The sequence below is a fragment of the Colossoma macropomum genome, unplaced genomic scaffold (assembly GCF_904425465.1).
Source record: "Colossoma macropomum unplaced genomic scaffold, Colossoma_macropomum, whole genome shotgun sequence".
Lineage (NCBI taxonomy): Eukaryota > Metazoa > Chordata > Actinopteri > Characiformes > Serrasalmidae > Colossoma > Colossoma macropomum.
In genome coordinates this window covers 996,001-1,020,985 of record NW_023495456.1, presented here as the reverse complement: position 1 = coordinate 1,020,985, position 24,985 = coordinate 996,001, and the positions used below count along the sequence as shown (strand labels likewise).

At 40.7% G+C, this 24,985-nt stretch overlaps 1 protein-coding gene across 2 annotated transcripts; it reads right to left on the bottom strand.

The window, feature by feature from the left end:
- gmeb1 (glucocorticoid modulatory element binding protein 1) lies at window positions 1–24,930 on the bottom strand. Of its 2 annotated transcripts, none has more exons than XM_036562590.1 (11): window positions 24,840–24,930; window positions 18,220–18,369; window positions 17,476–17,531; window positions 15,829–15,950; window positions 15,354–15,457; window positions 13,528–13,676; window positions 13,170–13,301; window positions 10,078–10,215; window positions 7,604–7,726; window positions 3,538–3,845; window positions 1–1,272 (listed from the first exon to the last, which is right to left on the bottom strand). In XM_036562590.1, exons 2-11 carry the CDS (start codon window positions 18,348–18,350, stop codon window positions 838–840), a joined length of 1,698 nt encoding a protein of 565 aa, XP_036418483.1. In that variant the 5' UTR covers window positions 18,351–18,369; window positions 24,840–24,930; the 3' UTR covers window positions 1–837. The 2 variants fall into 2 exon arrangements, with proteins under 2 accessions (XP_036418483.1, XP_036418484.1); XM_036562591.1 differs by lacking the exon at window positions 24,840–24,930 and adding an exon at window positions 24,671–24,778.
- Between the last annotated feature and the right edge of the window lie 55 nt (window positions 24,931–24,985).

Sequence of the window (24,985 nt, the reverse complement as noted above, 5' to 3'; positions counted from 1 at the left end):
TGAAGGTCAAAATGTAATACTGGACTTGCTCGTACAAAAGCAGTTACATCTTTTTCATACTTGGTCATGCGGACCACTTTTAGGAAAGTAGGTACAAAAAAAGAAAACAAAACAAAAAAAATACAAAAAAGAAAAAACAGACTTGGCTGCGAAGTGCAAACGGCATCTCTGACCGTCTCAGGGGTCAGTGTGCATGAGTGAGTGTGTGTGCGCTGCAGAAAATGCTGATGAAATCATCTTGAACCTAGTCTAACCATCTAATATTTCTCATGAAACTTAATTATTATGGATTATTATTATAATATAACTTATTGTTGCTTGTTTTAAGTCAACTTAAAGGGCCCATATTGCATGTTTTTATGGTCCACCTATAATATTTTAATTGGTTTATGTACTAAAAAGTCATAATTCAATTTCTCCATCCCTTAGAATTAAACAGGCTGTTTTAGTTGCTGTGCCTTTAAGACTGATATGTAAATGAGCTCTGTTGTGATCTTTGACAAAGCAATCTGGTTTGAAACAATCCAACTTGCTGAACGCTGAATAGGCAGATACGTGTAAATATGTTGTTTTTTTTGTGACATCACAGAAACAATGCAGCTTAATTTCCATATAACCCTTTGTTTTTCATTTGATATGGGCCCTTTAAGCTGCGAAATAATCCTATTTCACAGATAATTTAGCTTCTTTTATACATTATTTATTCAAATAAGCAAATTTTAGTAGGCTGAATAGTCTTATAATGAGAAATATGAGATATTATTGACTGAATTCCTCGATTTAAGATGATTTTACCTGCCAAAATCTTTCTGCTCTGTGTGGGTTAATCAGTCTCTCTCATTTGGATTTGCCCTCCTCGTGTGTCTGCTCCTCCTCTACTACTAATATCTGTAGGTTGTGAATCTGTCCGTTGGCTTCCAGCTGCAGCTCCTCCGTCTGGCCGTGCACCTCCTCCCTCTGCACCACCTCCTCTCCTTCTCCCTCCTTCACAGCCAGCGTCGCCTCCTCCACTCCTCCCGCGCCGTCCGCTTCCAGCTGCAGCTCCACGACTCCCACGCCGTGCTCCACCGGCGCCGGGTCGATCTCGATGACCGTGGCGGTGTGAGCTTGGCTCTCGTCCTCTGAGCCCTGGGTCAGCCGCACCAGCTCCACGGGGCTGACCATGGTGCAGCCGGGGTCCTGCACCGCCGTCGTGCCCAGCAGCGTGATCCCCTGCGCTGGGTGGAGTGTGATGGTCTCGCCTTTTCCGTCGGTGGCGATCCGCGTGAAGACCTTTGAATTAGTTGTGGGAAATTTTAATTATGAGTTATGATTAGCCTTAAGGCTGATAATGATGATGTAAATCGTCGCTGTACAAAGAAAAACAAGAATCTCCAAAATGGTAACTTTACCAGAAAGAGCAAATCATTTTAATGTAAGTCAATGTCATTTAAAGAGGTTTTATTCCGAATAATTTTGGAGCATTTCTAATAATCCATATACCGTGAAAATCTCACACAATGTAAAGCTCAAACAATAAAACTAAAACTTGCAAAACGGAGACACAGGACACGCTCGGACGAAACAAGCGAGAAAGAAATGGTTCTTTTATATATAATTTGAGATTTTATTTATGTTTTGAATAAACACAATAATGCAGATGATTCTACTAGATTATATTCATCATGTTGGGAAAGAAAACTAGAGGATTTATTTGATTTTAAACAGCTTGTTAAGTAATACCAAATATTAAAAGTTGTGAACTTATGAAAATATAATACTTCATGGTTTCCAAACGGCATCTAAAGCCGAGTTCCCGAGTGCCTCCACTCACTGCAACCTCATAATTTAATATGTAAGCATTAATGTGCGTGTGGATGTGGCTTGGGAACTCCTGTCTAGCAGACTGACGTTTCTCCAGCAGGGGGAGCACAAGTCACTTTAATGTTCATCATTTTAAGAAGAAACAACTTTCAGTTGCATAATAGTGTTTCAATCTACACTGTATACTTTTTAATGAATTAAATTACATAAATATTAATGACAAGTGATTCCAGACTTTAAATGGTTTATTTTTATTTAGAAAACACTCTCCGGCTGTATGCCAGAATATATTACTTCAATGATGTCTATAAATAATGGTATTTATCAGACTCACTATAGCGGTTGGATCACATGCCAGGTACCGAGGGTTTTTACTGAACTGGGAAAATCAGCCTTTAGTAACAGCACCAGCGAACTGGACCCTCACTACAGGAACCACTACAGCTCAGCTCACTCAGTCATTTAAACTCTTACTCTCTAACCACCTCCACTCTGCATCACACTGTTTTACCTGATTTTTTACTATTATTATTATATTTTTAATATTTTATTATGTATTTATTCATTTATTATTATTTATATTCTTATTCTTATTTTAATTATTATTATTTTATTATTATTTTAGTCATTTTAAATCATTTTTAGTTTACTTTTTGTTCTTATTCTCCTTTAATTTTATTTTGATTTGATTTTATTAAGTTTTACATTTTAGCTATGTTTTAATTATTGTTTTATATTTCCTACTGTATTTTTATTATTAATGTTTCTTTTTTACTTACTTGATTTGAGTCATTTTTAATTAAATTTACTTTTATTATTTGATATGTTCTTAACATTATCAATCCCTTTTCGTGTATCAACTCGGCAACATTGTAAATCAGGGTCACCCTCAATGTTGATTGATTGACTGATATTTCAAAATGTAAAAAAGTAAAATTACTGTCTGTATTGGCCACAACAATGTGTTAATTATCACTTATCTTCCTGACGGATCCCATATCCCAGTTCCCTGTCAGCAGAGGTCGGCATTAACTAGTTACATTTACTGAAGTACATGTACTGAAATACTGATGGATTTGTACTCTGAGTATTTTCAAATCACAATGCTTTTATTTTGGCCCAGTCCCATTTTTTATTTTCACTCCTACCCCTTGTTTTTGAGTGTCTCCTTGCCCCGTGGAACTGAGTTCCAAGGGGTGGTGGTCGAAATCTTCCCTCTGAAATGGGACCCTCAAATAAAAACAGCATTACTTCATTAACAGCTACCAGCGCTGCTATTTAGGCGACCCTGCCAGTCTGCAGTGACAGCAGAGGAGGGTAAAGTTCAGCTCCTCACTGCTGGGCTTTAGTTACATTTAGGGAATCATATGATCTTCAAAGAGGGGGCAATTATTTATTATCATCCAGCACTAATTCTTCAGTGATATGAAGCTGAAGTCAGATATTCACCAGATTCTTGTTTGAACATTCCTGTTTCACCCTAAATGGTGCAGCAGTTTTAGGGCTAAGTGGTAGGGGCGCGGGGTGAAATGGGACTGGGCCTTCTACTCAAGTATACTAGTGATTAAGGGAATCTACTTTTTACTCAGTAACATTTTAGCCATTCATATTTAGTTACTAATAACTTTTTTTTGACTTGATACCTTTGTACCTCTACTCAAGTAGTTTTTTGGGAAGGTATGTTTACTTTTACCCAAGTATCAGTACTTTTCCTTGAGTACAGTGCATCCTTACCTGCGAGCCCACAGGAAGGGCGTGCAGAGTGACCGCGGTGGGCGGCTGAGCCAAGCCGGCCACGGTGAAGGGCTGTCCGACGGAAGGCAGGGCTATCGGGGAGAGCACAGTGAACTGCTGGGGCTGGAGGGTCACAGGCTGGGCCACGGTGGAGCCCAGCAGGGTGGTGGAGGCGGGCCGCTGGAGCCGGGGGCGTTTGGGGGTGCGTTTGGCTGGGGGAGAGGAGGGCGCCAGCAGGCTGCTGAGGGCCTGAGACTGAGACAACCAGCTCTGCTGCTTCTTCTGCTCCTCCAGCTGCTGCTCTAAACCTAAAAACAAACACAACAAACACAACACACATAACTTTACTGACCACCAGTGCTGGTCGGAACAGGTACTCAAAAGACTACTCCTCTCGCTGCAGAACAGGGTGTCTCAGCAAGAGAATTCTTCTCAAATGTAGTTAATGTATCTGATATTTCTCATTCTGAGACTGATGTATGAAGAATATAAGATTATTTAAACTATTTATAAACATTTTAAGCAATAGCTAGTTAAATGATCCATTTCCAGTGGCAGATATGTTTGCTTATAACAAGCAAAGCTGCCAATGGAGTAAGACATTTTCACTATAAAAGGGTGGTACCGCAGTTAGTCCTGATGGCACAACCTTTTTTTTTAATTAACAACAAATAGATACAAGTACAAGAGACAGACAAATAAGTTAAGACAAGACAAGCCACAAAAAAAAAACCTGACAAAAGACAGACAGTACATGAGGCAAACAAATAAAGCAAGACAAGCCACACAAAAAAGAGGTATAATAATAATAATAATAATAATAATAATAATGACAGACAGGCAGTATACGAGGTAAATAAAGAAAAAAATCCAATAGTCTATTGCATTAATAATAAGTAGGTAATATTGCTTTGCTGCAATATTACCTGATGGCACAACCTGATTGGTTGAGGAACGTTTGGTCCCAAATAAAAGCGTTTTAAAAGTTTTTCACAATAACTGTACAATACAAAAATAGAAAATGGACATATTAGATAATGTCTATAAGATACTTTGACCTGTGGCTCATTTGGTCAGATTCCGAAGAAGAGAGTGACCGCAGAACTACATCAAATTCCAAACCTATCGTTTGATCCTTTTCAAGGTTTTTGCTCGGCAGCCGAAAAACTAAACAAACTGGAATCAGCCAGAAACCAACAGAACACAATTTAGCAAAAAAGACGGGCTGTGAAACTCTTTACAGACTGACTGGAGCAAAACCACAATCGGCTTCATTCGGACAAACACTGCAAACACTGAGCTCAACCTGATATTCACACAGCTTCATGGCTATATCCCAGAACACCAAAGGGTTCTAGCTTTTGCGGCGGAAGGAATTGCAGAAGGAAGCACATTTGGTGTAGCTGTTTAACAATGTTGACAAAGATGCCAACAGTAGGAGGATTTTGCTGGAGCCAGTGTTCAGAAATGGCTTTTTTACTTGCAGCTTACAAAATCTTTAGGAGGTTAATATCAGCTTTACTTGGCCCCTCAGGGATATGACCAAGATAGAGGGGTGTGAATGTTGTACTAATACCAAAACCCAGGATTCCTGAAATGATTATTAACACTTCCAGAAAGTCTGCATAGAGGAACAAGACCAGAAAACATGAGCATGATGGACCACAGTTTCTCCACATATCCTCCAGCAGCAGAGCTGAATTTGGCAGAACTGTTGTACAAAAGTAAAAGAACACTGGAGGCTCTGATTCAGTCAGGCATGAGCTGAAGGTGAATCGATAATCGAGACTGTGATGTTATGCGTGAAAACACATGACCCTGAGTGTTCAACTGCTTAAAGAACACTCCCGCTCTAACATCTTCATTATGATGAATATTACATATATTGACTAGACTCAAGATCAGTGCATTTCCCACAGTATTTTTTTTTGCAGTGTGCAATTATTATTATTATTATTATTATTATTATTGTATTACTAAATGCTGCCAATGTTGTTTCCAACTGCTGACGACCATATGGACAGTTTTACTCCAGAACATCCTGTCTTCTGTTTGGGTCTTCATGCTTCTGAATGGCTGGTCCTGTCTCGCTTGTTTACTGTCCAGCTTTCACATCCATTAAGAACCACAGAGAAGACCTTTTTCGAACTCCGTCATCCTTGTAAGTGAATGGAATCACTTTACCTATTACTTAATGGGAATTATACAACAGTTATTTCCGGCCACGCAAGCTGATTGGTTGAGAGGCGTTCTAACTGTGCTGTTATTTCGCCATAACATCACGTTTTTTTTTTTTCACAAACACTGTATTACTTTGCTGAGACGCCGTTGCTAAGCAACGACTTTGACAGCTGTAGGAGACGCTCAAGACATTTGAACATTTTTACTTCTTACTTTGCCACAAACAGAAAATGGACACTTTTAAGATCACATTTGACCGACAGCCGATTTGGTCAGACTCTGAAGATGAGACGACACTAAATTCCCAAACTGTCATCACCACTGAGCAGCTTTTCAGTCGGCAGCTGTGACAGAAGAACAGCTGAACAACCTGGAATCAGCCAGAAATGAACCCAACACCATTCGCCAAACTAAATGGGCTGTAAGATGCTTTACAGACTGGCTGGAACAAAACAACATTAATACTGATCTGGCAAAAACTGACAAAACTGAGCTGAACTTGATATTGCGGCAGTTTTATGGCTCAGTCTGATTTGGTCAGACTCTGAAGATCAGACTACACGTTTGGCGAATGGTATTGGGTTCATTTCTGGCTGATTCCAGGTTGTTCAGCTGTTCTTCTGTCACAGCTGCCGACTGAAAAGCTGCTCAGTGGTGATGACAGTTTGGGAATTTAGTGTAAGGAGCTGGAGAACGAACTGCCGGCTGTGCAGCGAGTGGGCGGAGCTCGTTACTCTGACGTAGCAACGAGCTGCTCGTTAAGGAACTATAATTTGGTGAAGGAACTGCGAACATTAAAACATATTAAACGCCGCGTTCACGGCCCAGTTTATTAATTTATTACTGTATTTATTTAACTGTTGTATTAAAGCAATAGAACACTCGAGGAGTGTGTTATCGCCAATAACATCACGGCTGTGATGATCTACGGCGACCAAATCACAGCCGTGATGTTATTTCGCGATAACACACTCCCTCTCGGGCTCTATTGCTTAAAAGAAATTTCACTACTTGTTACTTTACGTCTAAGTTACTTTCTAAAACCCATTAAAAGTTAGAAAGCGCAAGAACCACTACTTTATTCAGTGTCCACTGAACACGGCGAAATAGTGAACGCTTAATGTATTATCAACTGCCATAATCGTCCTCATGACCGGTGTGGAAACCGTATTGCAAATGGACCGCGTTTTTCAGCTTTCCAGCTTGGAAGCAAAACAGTGGAGCTCAGGTCGAACTCTTCTGACATCTGGTTCATATCATCACCTCTGTGAACAATTCTGCTTTGGCATGTTTCTCTAGAATGCAGCAATTCACACCAAACCACCCTGAAGTGCATATAAAACAAGTAGAAGAAGTAAAGTGGCCGTGTAACTTTCAAGTATTGGTATGTGTAAGTGCTCAAACCACAACCAAGACAGGAAAACACATCTGGAAATGTTGGAATCTGGAAAGATCATCCGTCCACTTGTTGTGTTTGTATGGATCAAGTCTGTTAATTTCCTTTATTTTCTCAAAATAGTGCTCCTTTGCTTCCTTGTTCAGCTTCTCCCAGTAAGGAATCGTGCACTTGACCTTCGCCCGGTCCATCCGTGTTTTTTCTCTGTTGATTTGTGTTTTAAGACGCGTATCCTAAAATATGGCGACCGCTACCCAGAATGTAATGCACCATCATGTAGTTGCCCTTTCTCTACTGTTTGGCTAATGCTATTTGACAGCCCACAAACCTAGTCTGGTTAGATGGAAGGATGTTTCAGGCCTCAAGTCATTACTTACACTTCACAGCAATGTTTTAAGGTTAGGGTTCTGCAGTACATAACCGATAAACAAGAGATCAAACATGCTTTAACATTGAGTTTACACCACATCTCTCTCTGTCAGGACTCACTGGTCAGGGCTTTGAGGACGTGCTTCTCTCCTGGATCGGTCATTTGTCGTCGAACACTCAGGATGCGTTTGATGGAGTCCAGCAGGCCAAACACCTGGGCGAGGTTACTCAGAACGGCCACTTCTGCAAACATTAACATACATAAACCCTTTACAATTAGCATCACAACCCAGTCACCAGCACAGCTTATGCAAGAGAAATGTTCCTAAATTTAATATCTCAAAACATACACTAATAAAGGGCCAAAAGCACAGTAAAGAAAATTTTGGTAGTTTTATGTAGTATGTAAACACTGAGTGTGTTTACATGCACCAAATAATCTGATAACAGCAGAAAATCAGATTTTGTCAGTGATTTACATGCACTTGAGTAATCAGATAATGGGGAAAACTGCAGGTCTACATGAGTCAGGCAGTAATCATATTTCTGCTTTACAGCCAGCCAATAAACTCACAGAAGAGGACGTGACGTGAACATAATGTAAAAAATCAAACTTCTTTTTTTAAAAAAACATCGCGCCACTTTACTTGAAACTATGAACATACATCATCTAGAACAGAGGTCACTAATAGGCGGACCGCAGTCCAAGTCCGGATCCAGACGCTGTCCTATGCAGACCTGGACCCATAACCGATAAACTATGGACAATTATTTAATTTTGACGGGGTGGTCCTGTTTTAATGGGCGTAACTTTTCTAGCCTTTATGGTACCACTTTAATGGCCCGGGAGACTCACAGACCAATCACATGCGTTGTAAATATCACACGTCACGCTACGCCAATCAGATCTGTGCATTACGATGAGCACTGAGACTCGAGTGAGTGACGCACACACAGGGGAGGGACGAGGCGAGACAGCAGTCAGAGAAGAAAGTGAGTCAGAGGGAAGTTATTTCACATGTTGTGATCTAAAAAGAGAAAACTGATGATAAATGTTGTTGAAATATGACTGAACTGTACTTTATTTGATTTGACATTCAGTTGTTGACTGTATAAGATGTTGATATACCTACTAGGCTACTTCAGTAAACAGTATATGGCACTGAATCATGATGTAGACATTATGATGTTCTGGACTTTGCTTGAGGAAATTTTCTTTAACTGGGCCTTACTGAATTTTAATTAAATAACCCTGATCTAGAAAATGAAGAATATTCACATGCACTGACCAAGAAACCCGAAAGAAATCAGAGTAAGAGTCCACTGAGAAATCTGATTACTGAGCTCAAATCCAGCCTCTTCGGATTTCTTGATCGGATTTCTATATCTTACTCCTACAGCAGTTTAGCCCCACCTAATTACACTGAAGTTATAAGGAGTGTTTCAGCCTGGACTGCTACAGGGCAGCCAATCAGAATCAGAGCTCATTTGCATATACCATTATAGCAGTAACAAAAACTCTAACATCAAAACTTGATTAATTCGGATTGGAAAATGTCCACTCATAAACCAATGATGACTGTTTCTGATACACAAAAACATACAAATGTCATAAGTCTGTCCAGACTGACCAGCTGTGTGTCACATATTTATTACTAAATTAAAAAAATTAAATATTGATAATTGGTACGAAAACTCAGAGAAAGCTGCTTTATGAGAATCTCTGCTCTTTATCTTCATATCCCAAACCTGCAGTAGAAACCTGGGTGTGATTTTAGACTCTGAGCTCTGTTTAATCTGCATGTAAACAGTCACTAAAGCAGCTTTTTATCATATGAGAAAATGACTGAAGTTCAGCCTTTTCTCTCTCAGAGAAACTCGTTGCTGTGTTTGTTCAGCAGAGTTGATCACTGTAATGATCTTCTTACTGGAGAAAACAGTCCATCCTCTAGAACCCATACAGAACGCAGCAGCACGGATCCTCAAAGCACCAACACAGAGAGCTCATATCACCCCGTTACACACTGCACTGACCGCCTGGATCTGTTAGAGAGAGTTTAAAGCTCTGCTGATGGTTTTTAAAGCTCTAAAAGACCTTAAAGCTCCTGAACGTCTGTTTATGATCTTAGATCTGCAGATTCTGACCTTCTGAACACCTTCAGTAAAACACAGAAAACGTGGAGAGCCTCTTTCAGTTATTCTGCTTCTAAACTGTGGAGCTCAGTTCAGCTTTTATTAGACAGTCGAGCTCAGAGCTCACTTTTAATAAACATCTGAAAACTTTAACTCAGCACTTCATTAAAACTCCACGGCTCTTTTGGTCTTCATCTTTTCATTTCTGCCTTATTTGACTGTAACTTAATACTCACCATTTCTTCTGTTACTGTTAAGCTTTATCACTTTGAGCTGCCACTGGTATGAAAAGTGCTCTAAAAATTATTATTATTATTATTATTATTATCTCCACTGTATCCTTTTCTGTTGGTCTTTGTAGAGTTTAAGCTCAACACAGGTTTACTTACAAGGCTGGTTGTATGATTTTTAATAAAATGAGTGTAAAAGCATGATCAGTCCGGCTGACCGTTGGAACTCACCAGCGTCCTGCAGGTTCGCCTGGTCAGAGCGGAGCTGCACCCCCCTCAGCAGCTCCAGCAGTTCTGTACGGATGTTGCTGACCACCTCCCCCATGAGGCCCACATCTGCAATGCCCTTCCAGAAGCTGAACGTCTCCTCTGAACAGCAGAGAGGCACAAACATGAACACACGCACCCAAACACACAGCAATTCATCCCAATATTCTTTATGAATGTTCTACGTATTTTTAGAATCCCTACTGCTTTAAATTCCATTGTTTTTGAATGTTTTTTAAGGCCCAAGTGAACCTAAATCTGTGTTTCTTTCTAAGTAGGTTAATCTTGCTCTTGTGGAAACAATGCATGCACAGTGATGTCCTGTGAATAATTTTCCAATAATGCGTATGACGTATTTTGCCAAAATTCTCCTCTTTCAATGTAAACTGGGTCCTAACCTTGGGTCTCAGGTACAGAAGCAATATCCTCACTGATCGCGAGGTTGATATGGTTTCTCCTTCATACACAACTTTAACAAAACATCCATATGTTTTATTAAAATATCCATATGCAAAAAAAAACACATTCCAAATATATTTATCAAATATATTTTTGCTGTGTATGAAAATGGCCAAAAAAGTATATTTTTTTAAATGTATATTTAAAATGCATTTATTTGTAATATTCATAGGGCTGAATGAACAGCACTGTACTTTACATTAACCATGTACGTCTGCAGTCAGACTCTCACACACAATGTATTTCACATAAACAAGATATCAGATCATAACTGCATTTTCACAGAGTATCAATACCCACAACACTCGCTTCTGTCCTGATAAAGATCATTAGATCAGATTTAAAATGAAGATACTGGAACACAAATTCATTTCTAAAAGGTATCAGACAGTGAAGAGCATCAGACAGGATTCTGGATATTTTCATACATTTTCAAATGGATTTGATAAAAACATTTACATACAGTTATTTCTGTACGGAACATTTCTGTGTGTAATATTTCCACATACATTTTAAAATGTATTGGTTAATATGGCAAATATTCTGAAATACATTTTAGTGTTTGGAGTGTATTTCAGCATCGACTGCAATATGTTCGAAATGTATTTTAAATATATAAAAATACATGTTCACATATTTTTTTTGGGTAGCAAGTATAACTGAGCCGGCACAATCAAGATAGCTCTTCAGTCTGCCTGTCGTCTGTATGTCCTTCCATCTATTCGTCTTCTCTAATCAGACTGTTTTAGAATGTTTTAAAACAGCTTCATCAGTGTGAACTGTAGTTTGAGAACAATGAGTGCATTTATATGCACTCAATAATCTGATCATAATCGGATTTCTGCAGTTATCCGATTATTCAAATGGTAATGTAAACACCATACTCCGATCTAGAAATCTGATTAAGAAATCCGATAAAGAGGCTGGATTTTAGCTCAGTAATCAGATTTCTCAGCGCATGTAAACTCTTACTCTGATTTCTTTCGGTTTTCTCAGTCTGCGCATGCGCGAGATCAGACGGCGGTACCGGAAATAAGCGAGCAGCATCGCTGCAAGATACTTTTGGAGCGGCGCTGAAACCAAACACGAAATAAAACATTTAAATATTTTTCATCTTCTAGATGATGTGTGTTCATATTTTTAGGTAAAGTGTCGCGATGTTTAAAAAAAGCTGCAGCATGAAGTTTCAGTTTACATTATGTTTATGTCTCGTCTTCTTCTGTGAGTTTATTGGCTGGTTGTAAAGCAGAAATCTGATTGCTGCTTGACTCATGTAGACCCAGAGTTTCCCCATTATCTGATTATATGTGCACGTAAACGCGTTGATCGGATTACTGACAAAATCTGATTCTCTGCAGTTATTGGATTATTAAGTGCATGTAAACGCACTCAATGTTTTTTTGACCAAGTTGAAGGAGCTCACATTTTTGCCCTATATTTATGGTGTCAACAGCTCAGCCAATCAATAAAAGTCAAAAGGTATACTAATATATCCAAAAGTATCCAGATAGCTCTTATAATGAGTGAATTCAGCTACTGTAAGGTGCACCCTTTGCTGGCAGCTTGAAGACACTCCATAGAAAAGCACTAAGCAGTCAAATGGGATGCTCTGGAGCAGCCTAAGGTCACCATGCTCACCAGCTAGAGGGGTATAAAGCCCCCCAGCATTGGGCTGTGGAGCAGTGGACCTGTGTTCTCTGGAGTGATGGAGCTCCATCCAATACCTTTGGGATGAGTTGGAGTGATCCAGAACTGACCATCCAACATCAGCATCTGACCTCACTAATGCTCAATCAAATCCTCACAGCAGTGTTCCAACATCTAGTGTAAAGCCTTCCCAGAGGAGTCGAGGAAGGATGAGCTTATTAATAAGGTGACTGATTGAATCCTCTGTGTAAAGGACCAGGACTAGGGAGAAGGGTCTGGCTGCAGACATGCACTATTAATGACGTCAGTGCCGCTCTGTTTTATGAGGAGAAATAGCGAGCCGCGTACTGTTCGGCAACAACAGTTACACTGAACACATATTTACGTTGTTATACCGAGAATAAACGGAATTAAATATAGAAACTTTCAAAATAAAACCTACCACGAAAATAAGACATAATGGGTTTATTGGTAGAAAAAAAAACAAATCATTAGAAAACGATCAAATGTATCTGGAATCAGCCCCTGAACACCCGATTAAACGATCAGAATCCTTTACACTGCGAGATGAATCCAGTAGGAAAACACAGAAGACCATTAGTGACTACTGAAAACCATCAGGAACCAGCAGGCACTTTTAATGGGTTCTATGAATTTTTTCAACAGGGAGGTGCATGAAATGTAACTCTGTAGGCGTGTTATGGACGAAAAATGGATTAAGTGATGACATCGCTAAGTAGCAGCAGCCAAAAGTTATTGTGCTGTTTCTGCCATCGTGGCAGAGTGCATGTGCACGTGACGTCACTGGGGCTGAGAGTGCACCTGGCTGAGAGTGCACCTGGCTGAGAGTGCACCTGGCTGAGAGTGCACCTGGCTGAGAGTGCATGTCTGCAGCCAGACTCTGTTGGGATTAGGAGCCACTGTTCTCAGCTGTTGGATCAGCATCTCACCAGATATCTCCGCTACTTCCTTCTTCTCTACAGTTTCCACAGTAGCAGAACTCCAATCCAAAGAGCCGGTCGCTTCCTCGGCTTTCTCCTCCACCATGACGACCTCCCCACCGTTACCCATGGCAACCTGCCCTGGAAACCAAATAGGCATGATAGAGCAACACAAAGACCTCCCAAAACACACAAGTTAAAACCTGTGTACAATACTTACTCTTCTTTGATCTGAACAGTTTATTGTGTAAGTTTTGTAAGTGATATGTGCAACAATGTGCTTCCAGTTGATAAGCACTGCAGTGTGTGTGTATGTGTGTGTGTGTGTGTGTGTGTGTGTGTGTGTGTGTGTGTGAGAGAGACTCACCGTGGGTTGTGGAAGGAGTGCTGAGCACGCTGCTGTCCGGAGGGAACCGCGTGTTGTTGATAAGAAGGTCGAATTTGGTACTGCGGCAGGTGTTGGTGCACAGAGTGCTGTGCTGATAGAAATCTAACTGACCTGAATCCATCATTTTCCTAGACAGAGAAAGAGAAGAAACAATACAGACAATATACACCAACATTCAGCCATTTATAAACTATATAAGCTACACTTACTATATAGGTGCACTTTGTAGTTCTACAGTTACAGACTGTAGTCCATCTGTTTCTCTGATACTTTGTTAGCCCCCTTTTACCCTGTTCTTCAGTGGTCAGGACCCCCTGGTACTATTTGGGTGGTGGATCATTCTCAGCACTGCAGTAACACTTTTAAACACTGTGTCCACTCACTGTCCACTCTATTAGACACTCCTACCTTGTCAGTCCACCTTGTAGATGTAAAGTCAGAGACAATAGCTCATCTGCTGCTGCACAGTTAGTGTTGGTCATCAGAGGACGCTGCCCACAGGACGCTGTTGGCTGGATATTTTTGGTTGGTGGACTATTCTCAGTCCAGCAGTGACACTGAGGTGTTTAAAATCTCCAGTTATACTCAGTATGTGCATTTACACAGTCGACCTAAGATTAAATTGATGATTCTATGATTTTTCATACTTTATCCTGTTTCATAGTTGCTCTGCATCTGTAAAACAGCTCGTCACAAAACCAATTTTCAAACCATTTTTAATATAAAACAATATTTTTAAGAGGTTTAACTGAGGAATTTATATAAAACAGATTCATGTTTACTTTTTATACCATTAATGATAAACTGCATTTAAAATGTGTTTTATTTTAAAAATTCGTTTGCCACAGAGATTGTGATCGCTGGTGTTATCAGGACTCTTATTTTATGTTTTAACACAGTATTTTCAGCTCTATTAAACTGCTTTTTTGGGTTGAGGCTCATTAGAGAGAAAGCATCTCAAGGCCTGAGAAGGTGAGTCACACTTGCTCACTATGTTTCATTAATTTATTAATAATTTTGTTTATCAGGCAGCTCGTAACTTCTATGTGTTACCGGTGTTTTGTGCTTTAATAGCTGGGTAATTAAAATTTTGTCAAAATAATATCATTTATCATTTTATTTCTGATTTTAAATAGTTCACAAGGTCACCTGACGGTCAACGAATCAGCCGATTTACAAAATCCTACAAAATCAATTTTAACCAGAACGTCACTGGAGTCACCATCACTGGAGTTACACCATATTCATACAACACCAGTCACTGTAGAATATGTTTGAGTTAAGCTCTCCTTTCTGCATATTTGATAATAGGAGATGATAATGGACATATTAAGATGATTTAATTTTGGGATGAAAGAAAGAGATTTTTTAAAATGTATCCACCTGAATTCCCACTCCAAATGGAGAACGACCTAAATATGTAAATGAGTTCTTGATTACATTGTGAAGTTTTCTCTGCTATTGACACAGAGGATTCAATCAATCAGCTTATTAAAAAGCTCATCCTTCCTCTACTCTTCTGGGAAGGCTTCTAGATGTTGAACATTGCTGTGAGGATTTGATTGAGCATTAGTGAGGTCAGGTACTGATGTTGGATGGTCAGTTCTGGGTCACTCCAACTCATCCCAAAGGGACTGGATGGAGCTCCATCACTCCAGAGAACGCAGCTCCACTGCTCCACAGCCCAATACTGGGGGGGCTTTATACCCCACCTTAGGTGACCCCAGGCTGCTCCAGAGTGTCTCATTCTACTGGAACATTTTGTTTTCAATAACAGGTGTAAACAAGCTGTGAATAATCTTTACCTGAGCATGACTCCCCCCATTCTGATGGCCCGTTTCCAGTCTTTAAGAGTGGCTTTGCCGGACATGTGAACAAACTGCTTAGGACTGATTAACTGGTCCTCGTACTGGAAGACAGAAAGAGAGAGAAGTGTATCCATGGAGCAACGCAGGTGGCAACCATCCTCAAAGCAGTGTCACTTTAAGGGATTACATGCTAAAATTAGTGCATTTTTCTCATAACAGAGCTGCCAGGAGAAATGATTCACAGGCCGTCTTAAGCACCGCTCAAGGAAATTGGACTGAATATTGCTATTACCCCAGTCTCCGAATGCGGACGGAATATTAACATCTCATTTGATGAGACTCTCGAGTGATGACACTCATTATTAGTTTCCGCAATCATAATAATGTTCTTTCCGCATGAGCTGCAGGGCTGCTGGCTGTGACATGCTTCCTAAAAGGCTATTTTAATCAGAATTAAGCCAAAGACGCTCACCTTCACGCATTTGACATTGATTCCGGGGCAAACGAATTTCTTGAACAGAAGAACGGCTTTGCTCTCTCCACATGTAATAGGATATCCCAGTTCAACATCATCTCCTGCCACCAAAGCTTCATCTGCAAAGGACATCATTCGTCAAAAAACCTTAGCATCTCCTTCGGAGTCCCACCGGGTTCCGTTTTAGGGCCGCTGCTTTTCTCAATGTACATGCTACCTAGCAGAAATGTGATCAGGTTCACATGACAAATTTTCTCAGCTATACCGGAGGTGCGAAATTATGCATGTGCGTTCCCTCTCAAAGTCAAAGCAGGCAAATTAATTGTGTGTCCGTTATTTCTCAGTGGGTGTCACAAAATATAATTGCTTGCAGTTTAATCAGGACAAAACTGAGATACTGATACTTGTTACTAAGACTGATTCATGATAAAATAAGGCCCTTTTGCATCATATATCACATCTGAAGAACAAAACCGGGCAGTAATTTTAGATTCTAATCTCTGTTTTACGTCTTGTTTAAATAGTTACTAAGGTTGCTTTCTATTGCTTATTAAATACTGCTAAAGTTCAGCCTTTTCAATGCCAGATGCAGAAAAACTTGGCCATGCATTTATTACAAGCAGAAATTATTACTATAACGCTCTGAATTGGCTTCCCAAAAAGCAGCACATCCTCTACAACATCAGAGATCCTAACAAAAACAAAAAGATAGATCTTTTATCTCCCACTTTTGAAAGAACTACACTAGTAACCTGCATCTTTAAGGATTGATAGGAAGGAAAGGAAGTATTTTTATTTGTATTTAAAGCTCTAAATGGCCTTAAAGCACCAGCAGACCTCACTGACTGTCCGTCTGCTTATGTTTCAGCAAGTGATCTTAAATCTGCAGATACCAGCTTTCTGGAAATACCCGGCCAGAGTTCCCAGTTCTTTTATGAGATCATTTTCTAGGACTTTGTCATGACATACACACATGACAGCTGATGCTCATCTTAAAATAATGCCAAAATCCCGAACATTAAAGTCAACAACCTCCAACAAACACTTAGTTGCACTAAAATATTAAAACTGCAAGAAGCTAGGCTGTGCTAATCTGGCTTCACTCTACCAGGTGTTCCAACACAGCGCCCACGTATCTGTTAATGTTCTGCACTGTAGACTTTCAAACTTGGAAAATGGACACTCACATTGGACATTAGCAGCTAAGGTTATGCTAAATCCTGGTGGCTTAGAGGCTCAATGTCAGGACGTTTTATCAATTTTCTTATTTTCCAGGTGTTTTCCTTTAAATTTTTCTAATATACTCAGTAAGGCAAACTATGATGTAATACGACATAATTTATCACAATAACGATAAATATCTTTGTATTGCCCACCCCACTAAGTATATTAAAGTAAAACGAAATGTTTTAACACATAAATAAAAAACGTTCTTTGTTTGGTGCTGTGTGGTGATAAAGGTTGGTCCTATTCCTCGCACAAAGACAAATTAGAGTTGTGGGCAGTTGTTTAGTGTTAATAATATATATATATATATATATATATATATATATATATGCGCACACACACACACAAAGTATAAACCTGTCAGTATATCATTTAGTTGTGTAATAATGATTTGAGAAAAGCTCAGTACTGGCTTACCTTGTGTCTCCACTGCCACGACTGTTGTACCTGACTCCCCCGTTTCATCTCTAACCCTGCAGATACAGACAGACACTGTATTAAGACCCTCAGTGTACTACCAACACCAACAATCTGATTCCAGACATCTACTAACACATAATCTACCTACCTACCAAAATCTATTATCCAAACAGAGGTCAGTTCTTTGCTGTTGGCGTAAGGCTGATTTGTCCTATAACTGTACGGGTTTTAAAAGAAGCGACGTTACATTACTGTACCTTTAAGACTGATATACGTAAATGAGCTCTTGCTCTGATTGGCTGAGCCTCATTCAAAAAGCTGTCCAGGCTTAAACATTCCTTTGGCTCCCCAGAGAGAGGGCAGGGCTAAACAGCTGTACATTGAGTACACGGATATATGCAATATCCGTGTACTGTCGCAATGGTCTTAGTGACACACAGAACAAGCTGCTTTCACAGCTTATTTTCCATTAATGGACTGTGTGTACCGGGGAGTGAACGGTAACTTTAACAAACTTTATATACTACATCAAACTCTTTTACTGCAGGGGGAAAAGGGAGAAATACAATTTTCCATGATAAGAGCCCTTTAATGTATGGAAACGCATTACAAATATACACTGGGGCCTAGAAAATCTTGGATATACAGCGTAATGCACTCTATTAGGTTCATGTGAGGTTGTGTCACATCTGGTCACACAGGAAAAAGGTCTCATTAGATGTTTGGTGCCAGACGACCCACCCAGATGTGATAGGCTGCAGCTGTAGGATGACTTGCGTCTTGCTCGCATCGTCAGCCCCCACCTCCTCTTCCTCAGAAGCCTTCATCACCACCATGTCCCCCACAGACACGGTCACCTCCGTCTCCGCCATGTCCCGCTCCTAGAGCACACTGGTTAGAAACACACAGGGGATAAGTTACTGACTGTGTCAGAGGGAAAACTGTTACACCGTACGTCCAAAAATACGTGGACAACCCTCTTAATTATTGAGTTCAGGCGTTTCAGCCACACCCATTGCTAACAGGTGTATTAAATCAAGCACATAGTCTTGCAGTCTCGACAGACAAGCACTGGCAGCAGGGGGTCGAACTGAAGAGCTCAGTGACTTTAAAAGTGGCACTGTCAAGTCAAGTCAAGTCAAAGTTTATTTATATGGCGCTTTTTACAACAGATGTTGTCACAAAGCAGCTTTACAGAAAAATCCAGATCCGAGCCCCCATGAGCGTCACCAATGGCGACAGTGGCAAGGAAAAACTCCCTAAGAGCAACAGGAAGAAACCTTGAGAGGAACCAAGACTCAAAAGGGGAACCCATCCTCCTCTGGTCGACACCGGATAGCAAACAGTGTTAGTATAAAATATTAGATTACAAAACCTGAAAAACAGGTGGAGCAATGGTTAATTAGATAGCTTGAGTTTATGCAGCAGCAGCAGCAGCAGGAGGATCAGTTCACGCAGGTGAGATTTGCATAGCTCTGTATAGCGTGAAGCTCCATGGTGGTTGAAACTCTGGTGGTGACTCTAGCAGCTCTGGTGGCTCCCATGTGGCGACTCAGGCAAACGTCGCTCAGGGGCTCAAATAAAGGGAGAGAGAGCGAGAACGATGATGCCACCTTTGCCACAAGTTCCTGATAGATCTGCTCTGGTTAACTGTAAGTGCTATTATTGTGAAATGGAGAAAAAACAGCTCAACCACGAAGCAGTAGATTACGCAAACCAACAGAATGGGGCAACTGAGAATTGAAGCATGAATCACATAAAAAAACGCCTTTCCTCTGCTGCATCACTCACTACTGACTTCCAAACTGCCTCTGGAAGCAACATCAGCACAAGAACTGTTTGTCTGGATCTTCATGAAATGGGTCTCCATGGCTGAGCAGCTGCACACAAGCATAAGATCACTATGCGCAATGCCAAGTGTCGGCTGGAGTGGTGTAAAGCACCGCCTCTGGACTCTGGAGCAGTGGAACCGTGTTCTCTGGAGTGATGAATCAGATTCACTATCTGTCAGTCTGATGATGAATCTGGGTTTGGTGGATGTCAGGAGAACGTTACCTACCAGAATGCAGAGCCAACAGTAAAGTTTGGTGGAGGAGATAAGATAATCCCTAATTACTCCCACAATGGGGAAATTCTCAGTGCTACAGCAGCAGAGAGAGAGCAAGACATTCAACAAAAAGAAAAGAAGTAACAAGAAGAGAATTAACAAGCAAGTAATTAACTTTGTTAATTACTTAACAAGGTTTTTACAGTCTGTTACTTGTTACTATATAGACAATATATATAATACTAAAAGTAAAAAAATAAGATAAAAATATAAACTCTATCCTTCACAAAGAAAATTAACACTATAAACAATTATAAATAAATAAAAAGCTAAGATATTTACACTGTAAGGATATTTTGCCCAAAATTAACATGGAGTTTTGCGCATGAGGCACTGGTTTATATTACACATGGGATAGTGAGGCGTTAACAATATAAACATGGTAAATAGAAAAGTCACTATAGAGATATTAAAAAAAAATTAATAATAATAAAAAAAGTAAAAAACATAGATAATGGGCTGGGGCATATATATATATATATATATATATATATATATATAGGTTCAAACATTGTGCCAGCAGTTTGGGGAAGAGCCTTTCCTGTTGGAATTTCCACCATTCCAAGCGACCTCCATAAGGACATGGTTTGAGGAATTTCGTGTGCAGTGGGCAGCACACAGCCCTGACCTCAAGTGCCAGAATTTCTTGTCCAACATCAGTGCCTGACCTCACAAATGCTCTCTTGACTAAATGGGCACAAATTCCCACAAACATACCCAAAATCTTGTGGGAACCCTTCCCAGAAAAGTGGAGGCGCTTATACCCGCAAACACTGGGGGTGCTGGGGTGTCTCCATATCAATGCCCTATAATGCCACATTAACGTGAGTGTGGTCTACCACTCTGTGGCTGAGCTGCTGTTGCACAGGTACTTCAATTTCACAATAATAGCACTTACGGTTGACAGGGGCAGCTCTAGCAGGGCAGAATTTCCATGAACTCACTTGTGGCGATGGTGGCATCCTATGACAGTGACATGTTTCACTGAGATCTTCAGTACGACCCATTCTACTGCCAGTCTTTGGCTATAGAGGTTGCACGGCTATGTGCTTGATTTTATACTGCTAGCAATGGGTGTCAATAAACGGGGACGTCCACATACTTCTGGCCATATAGTGCAGATTACTATAACAGCACCACTGCTTAAGGAGATGAGGAACAGGAGGGCAGTGAGCTCTGTGTGATCAGTGTTTTGGTGCAGACTGAGTGAAGGAAAGACTGTACAATACAATAATGCAGGCAATATCACCATCTACACCGATCAGGCATAACATTCTGACCACCTCCTTGTTTCTACGCTCACTGTCCATTTTATCAGCTCCACTTACTATATAGGTGCACTTTGTAGTTCTACAGTTACAGACTGTAGTCCATCTGTTTCTCTGATACTGTGTTAGCCCCCTTTTACCCTGTTCTTCAGTGGTCAGGACCCCCATGGACCCTCACAGAGCAGGCACTATTTGGGTGGTGGGTCATTCTCAGCACTCCAGTAACACTGACGTGGTGGTGGTGTGTTGTGCTGGTACGAGTGGATCAGACATAGCAGCGCTGCTGGAGTTTTTAAACACTGTGTCCACTCACTGTCCACTCTATTAGACACTCCTACCTTGTCAGTCCACCTTGTAGATGTAAAATCAGAGACGATAGCTCATCTGCTGCTGCACAGTTTGTGTTGGTCATCCTCTAGTCCTTCATCAGTGGTCACAGGACAAGGTTGGTGGACTATTCTTAGTCCAGCAGCGACACTGAGGTGTTTAAAAACTCCAGCAGCACTGCTGTGTCTGATCCACTCAGACCAGCGCAACACACACTAACACACCACCACCACGTCAGTGTTACTGCAGTGCTGAGAATGACCCACCACCCAAACAGTACCTACTCTGTGAGGGTCTATGGGGGTCCTGACCACTGAAGAACAGGGTAAAAGGGGGCTAACAAAGTATCAGAGAAACAGATAAAGCCTAAACTGTGATGTGAAGTAAACTACATCTGTATCTGTGAACACCCTGGTCAAATGACATGTTTTGAAGTGAAAATATGTGAATGAAAAACATCCTTTACAGACAATAAACTTTTTGTTTAACATATTGGGAAAAAAACTAAAACATGAAATATAAAACGTGCCATAACTTTTAAACAGGCAACGTTTTATGTCTTATTTTTCCCAATTTGTTAAATTCAGCAAATAAACAGTAATTGTGTATTAAAATGTGGAGAACTGTTTTTTTGTAGAGGATGTGTTTCAATTATTCTTAGAAAATTAATGAATACATGGAATTTGACCGGGGTGACTTTTTCATTCAATACGTTTCTTTTCTTTCTGATTTCTGATGAATGAGGACTAAAAACTATACAGAGACACAGACTACAGTCATAAAAGTGCACCTATATGGTAAGTGGACCCAAGGAAACACATAGTGAGTGAAGATACAGGGTAGGGGAACATAATAATACGCTAAAGAATCAAACACTGTCTAAACTATATTATTAAATTCCATAAGCTTTAAATCCCATTTTTGCAGTGTTTCCTAAAACGGTCTGGTGTGAAATCATTCACTGCAGAGAAATTCAGATGTCTTTACAGTGGTGATAGGAACCAGGGGTCACCATGACTACAACACAGACATTTTATTTACTATCCAGAATGACCAGACCACGTGTCTTAAGTTCTTCTATGTAATGCTGATAACAGTAAAACTGTGGTAAATCTAAGAAAAAACTCACACTCCACAATAAATGTGTCTAAAAATGAAGTTTTAGGCCAAAACCATCACAAAAGTATCATAAAACAAAATCTCAGGCATCAGTAACCATTTTCAAATAATAACTTTAAGTCTTAAAGGTGAATTCCACCAATTTTTCAAAGTTTCTGTATAATTCAGTCATTTGGATGTAAACAAACTCATTCAGCGTGGTTTGATGTGAAATGATTCATTGTAGAGTCACAGTGTCACTTTATTTACTATTCAAAACCACCAGTGGACTACGACGGAATTTTAGGGCCACTGTTAATAAGAATAAAAATAGTAGACTTCGAGAAAAAAGTCGTAATATTTCAAGAAAAAAAATCATAATATTTTGAGAAAAAAGTTGTAATATTTTAAGAATAAAAACTCATAGAATTACGACATTAACGTGGCATTAATACCAGGAAAGGTCAATATTGTGGCCAAAGTCTTTGCAAACTGAAGGCAGCACCTCCTCGTGTTAAATGAGGGACGGTGAGTTGGTGGAGTTCTACTTTCATATCGATTCACCCATAAAGAAACACTCAGTCTCCCTGTCTCTCCTGCTCATCAGCACCAGCCTGTTATTAGGATAAGAACCGGCTGAAACGGCTGAGCAGGAAACTGTGTTTATCTAGAATAAAGAGCCGTGTAGACGACCCTGCCTGCGATTCTCCTTCAACAAAACAGACAGACAAGTTTCCTTCGAGTCCGTCTGTTTTGTTGAAGGAGAATCTCAGGCAGGGTCGTCTACACGGCTATCGGGGGCTACATCTCCCCCATTCAAAGAGGGCATGAAGTTTCACAGACAGTGAGAATGATGATCAAAATGATCCACAGAGAGACAGGAGTGAGTGGAGCTCCGGCGCCAGTGCAGCAACCGAGACCCCAACGCGTTATGGCAGCCCCCTACAGTTAGCCCACTTTATCCTCCAAATATTACGACTTTTTTTCTCGAAGTCTATTTTTATTTTTATTAACAGTGGCCCTAAAACGCCATCGTAGTGAAACTACACGTCTTCTGGTATGTTTGTGTTGCTGATAATGGCAACATAGTGGTGAATCCAGAAAAGTAAGTATTTTGGGAGCTATTTTGCCTCATAACACCATACATGTACCCCTCCACCACGAATGGCTTTTTAAAAAATCATATTCATAACCATTTCATGTAGTAACTTTCTGTAAAGCAGCTTTTAGAGGTGGACGTCTGGTTCCTATCACCACCACTGTGAACAATTCTGTCTTTGAAAGTTTCTCTAGAACGAAGCATTTCATATCAATCCACTCTGAACGACTCTGCTTGCATCTAAACCATTTAATTATGCAGAGATTTTGAAAAAGCGGCGGAATTCCCCTTTAAGAGTCAGTAGACGTCTGGTTCCCATCACCACCACTGCGAATCATTCAGACTCGGCAAGTTTCTCTTGAATGAAGCATTTTAGAGCAGATCACTCTGGATGACCATGTTTACACCTCAAGCACTTATTTATGCAGGTTTGTTTACAACTCGGTGGACTTCCCCTTTAACTTAGCCAGCTACCTGCTTCAGTAACTACAAGCCGTGTTTAGCTCGCTTTAGCTCCGCTAGCTTATGTGCTATTATAAGTGTTGACGTCCTGCTCTGTTATAATTCTGCAATGTAAACTAAAAGTACATTAAAACTTTGTATTTTGACGTTTCCTGTTCCACCTTAAGCGCTGCAGCAGTTACATTCTGGCGCCTTTATTTTTATGTTTTGTTTTCTCGTTCGAAGTTTCCCGTTCCACCTTAAATCACGCAGCAATTACGTTCTGGCGCATTTATCTTTCGTAGAACTTTCCCCGTTCCACCTTAAACGCTGCAGGTTACATCATTGTTATTTTCTTGTCCGTTCCACATTAAATGTCGCAGCACCTTTTAAGGTGGACCGGAAAAATTCACCAGGCGCCAGAACGTAACTGCTGCACGATTTAAGGCAGAACGGGAAAATTCGCCAGGCGGCAAACTTGTAAATGCCGCACCGTTTAAGGTGGAACCGGGGAATTCGCCAGACGCGAGAATGTAACTAAGTTAAGTCATTTAACTTAAGGTGGACCGGGGAAATTCGAATAGGACGCTGACTGCAGCTTCGTCATTACGTTCCGTTCTGTGATAAGCTAACTTAGCTAGTTAGCATGCTAAGCTAAAAGCGCAAAGAAAACAAAAATAAACGGTTTCGCGGTTTCGGGCGGGTGTGTTCGTCCGCGGCGGGACTCTGGGCAGCTGGCGGCGGTTCGTTTGCCGTGCGTGGTTCCGCTGGACCGTGTAAATACGTGCGTTTCGGGGCGATGTGCCGCTTTTTACGCCTCGAAATGACGTCTCCCTGTGCGGCGGCACGTACACCAACAACAGCGCTACGGCGACGTTGCTCCGCCATTCCGGTGGGCTGCGTCCGGAGCTATACGTTCAGCCGCTCTCCGCCGGTCCACGACAAACTCCTCCGCACACGGTTCTCCGTCGTTTACTCCCTAGAACGCGTTAAAGGACCAAACCGGGTGGAATTAGCTTACCGTTTTACAACGACGGCGGACACATCCATCTTTCTGAACGCCTTACGAACATGCGCAGTTTGTTTGTGCTAGACTTCCTGGTGGCTCCCTGTTCCAACTGTTGGCCTACTCTCTTCAAAAAGATGGTTCTTCAAGGGTTCTTTAGG

Bases quoted from the DNA above. Each gene is read 5' to 3' on its own strand.
- gmeb1 (XM_036562590.1), bottom strand. From the start codon at position 18,350: ATGGCGGAGACGGAGGTGACCGTGTCTGTGGGGGACATGGTGGTGATG. The intron at 15,951-17,475 runs GTAAGCCAGTAC...TGTCCTTTGCAG, and splicing joins CGTGGCAGTGGAGACACAAG to ATGAAGCTTTGGTGGCAGGA. The intron at 13,302-13,527 runs GTGAGTCTCTCT...TTTGGTTTCCAG, and splicing joins CACTCCTTCCACAACCCACG to GGCAGGTTGCCATGGGTAAC.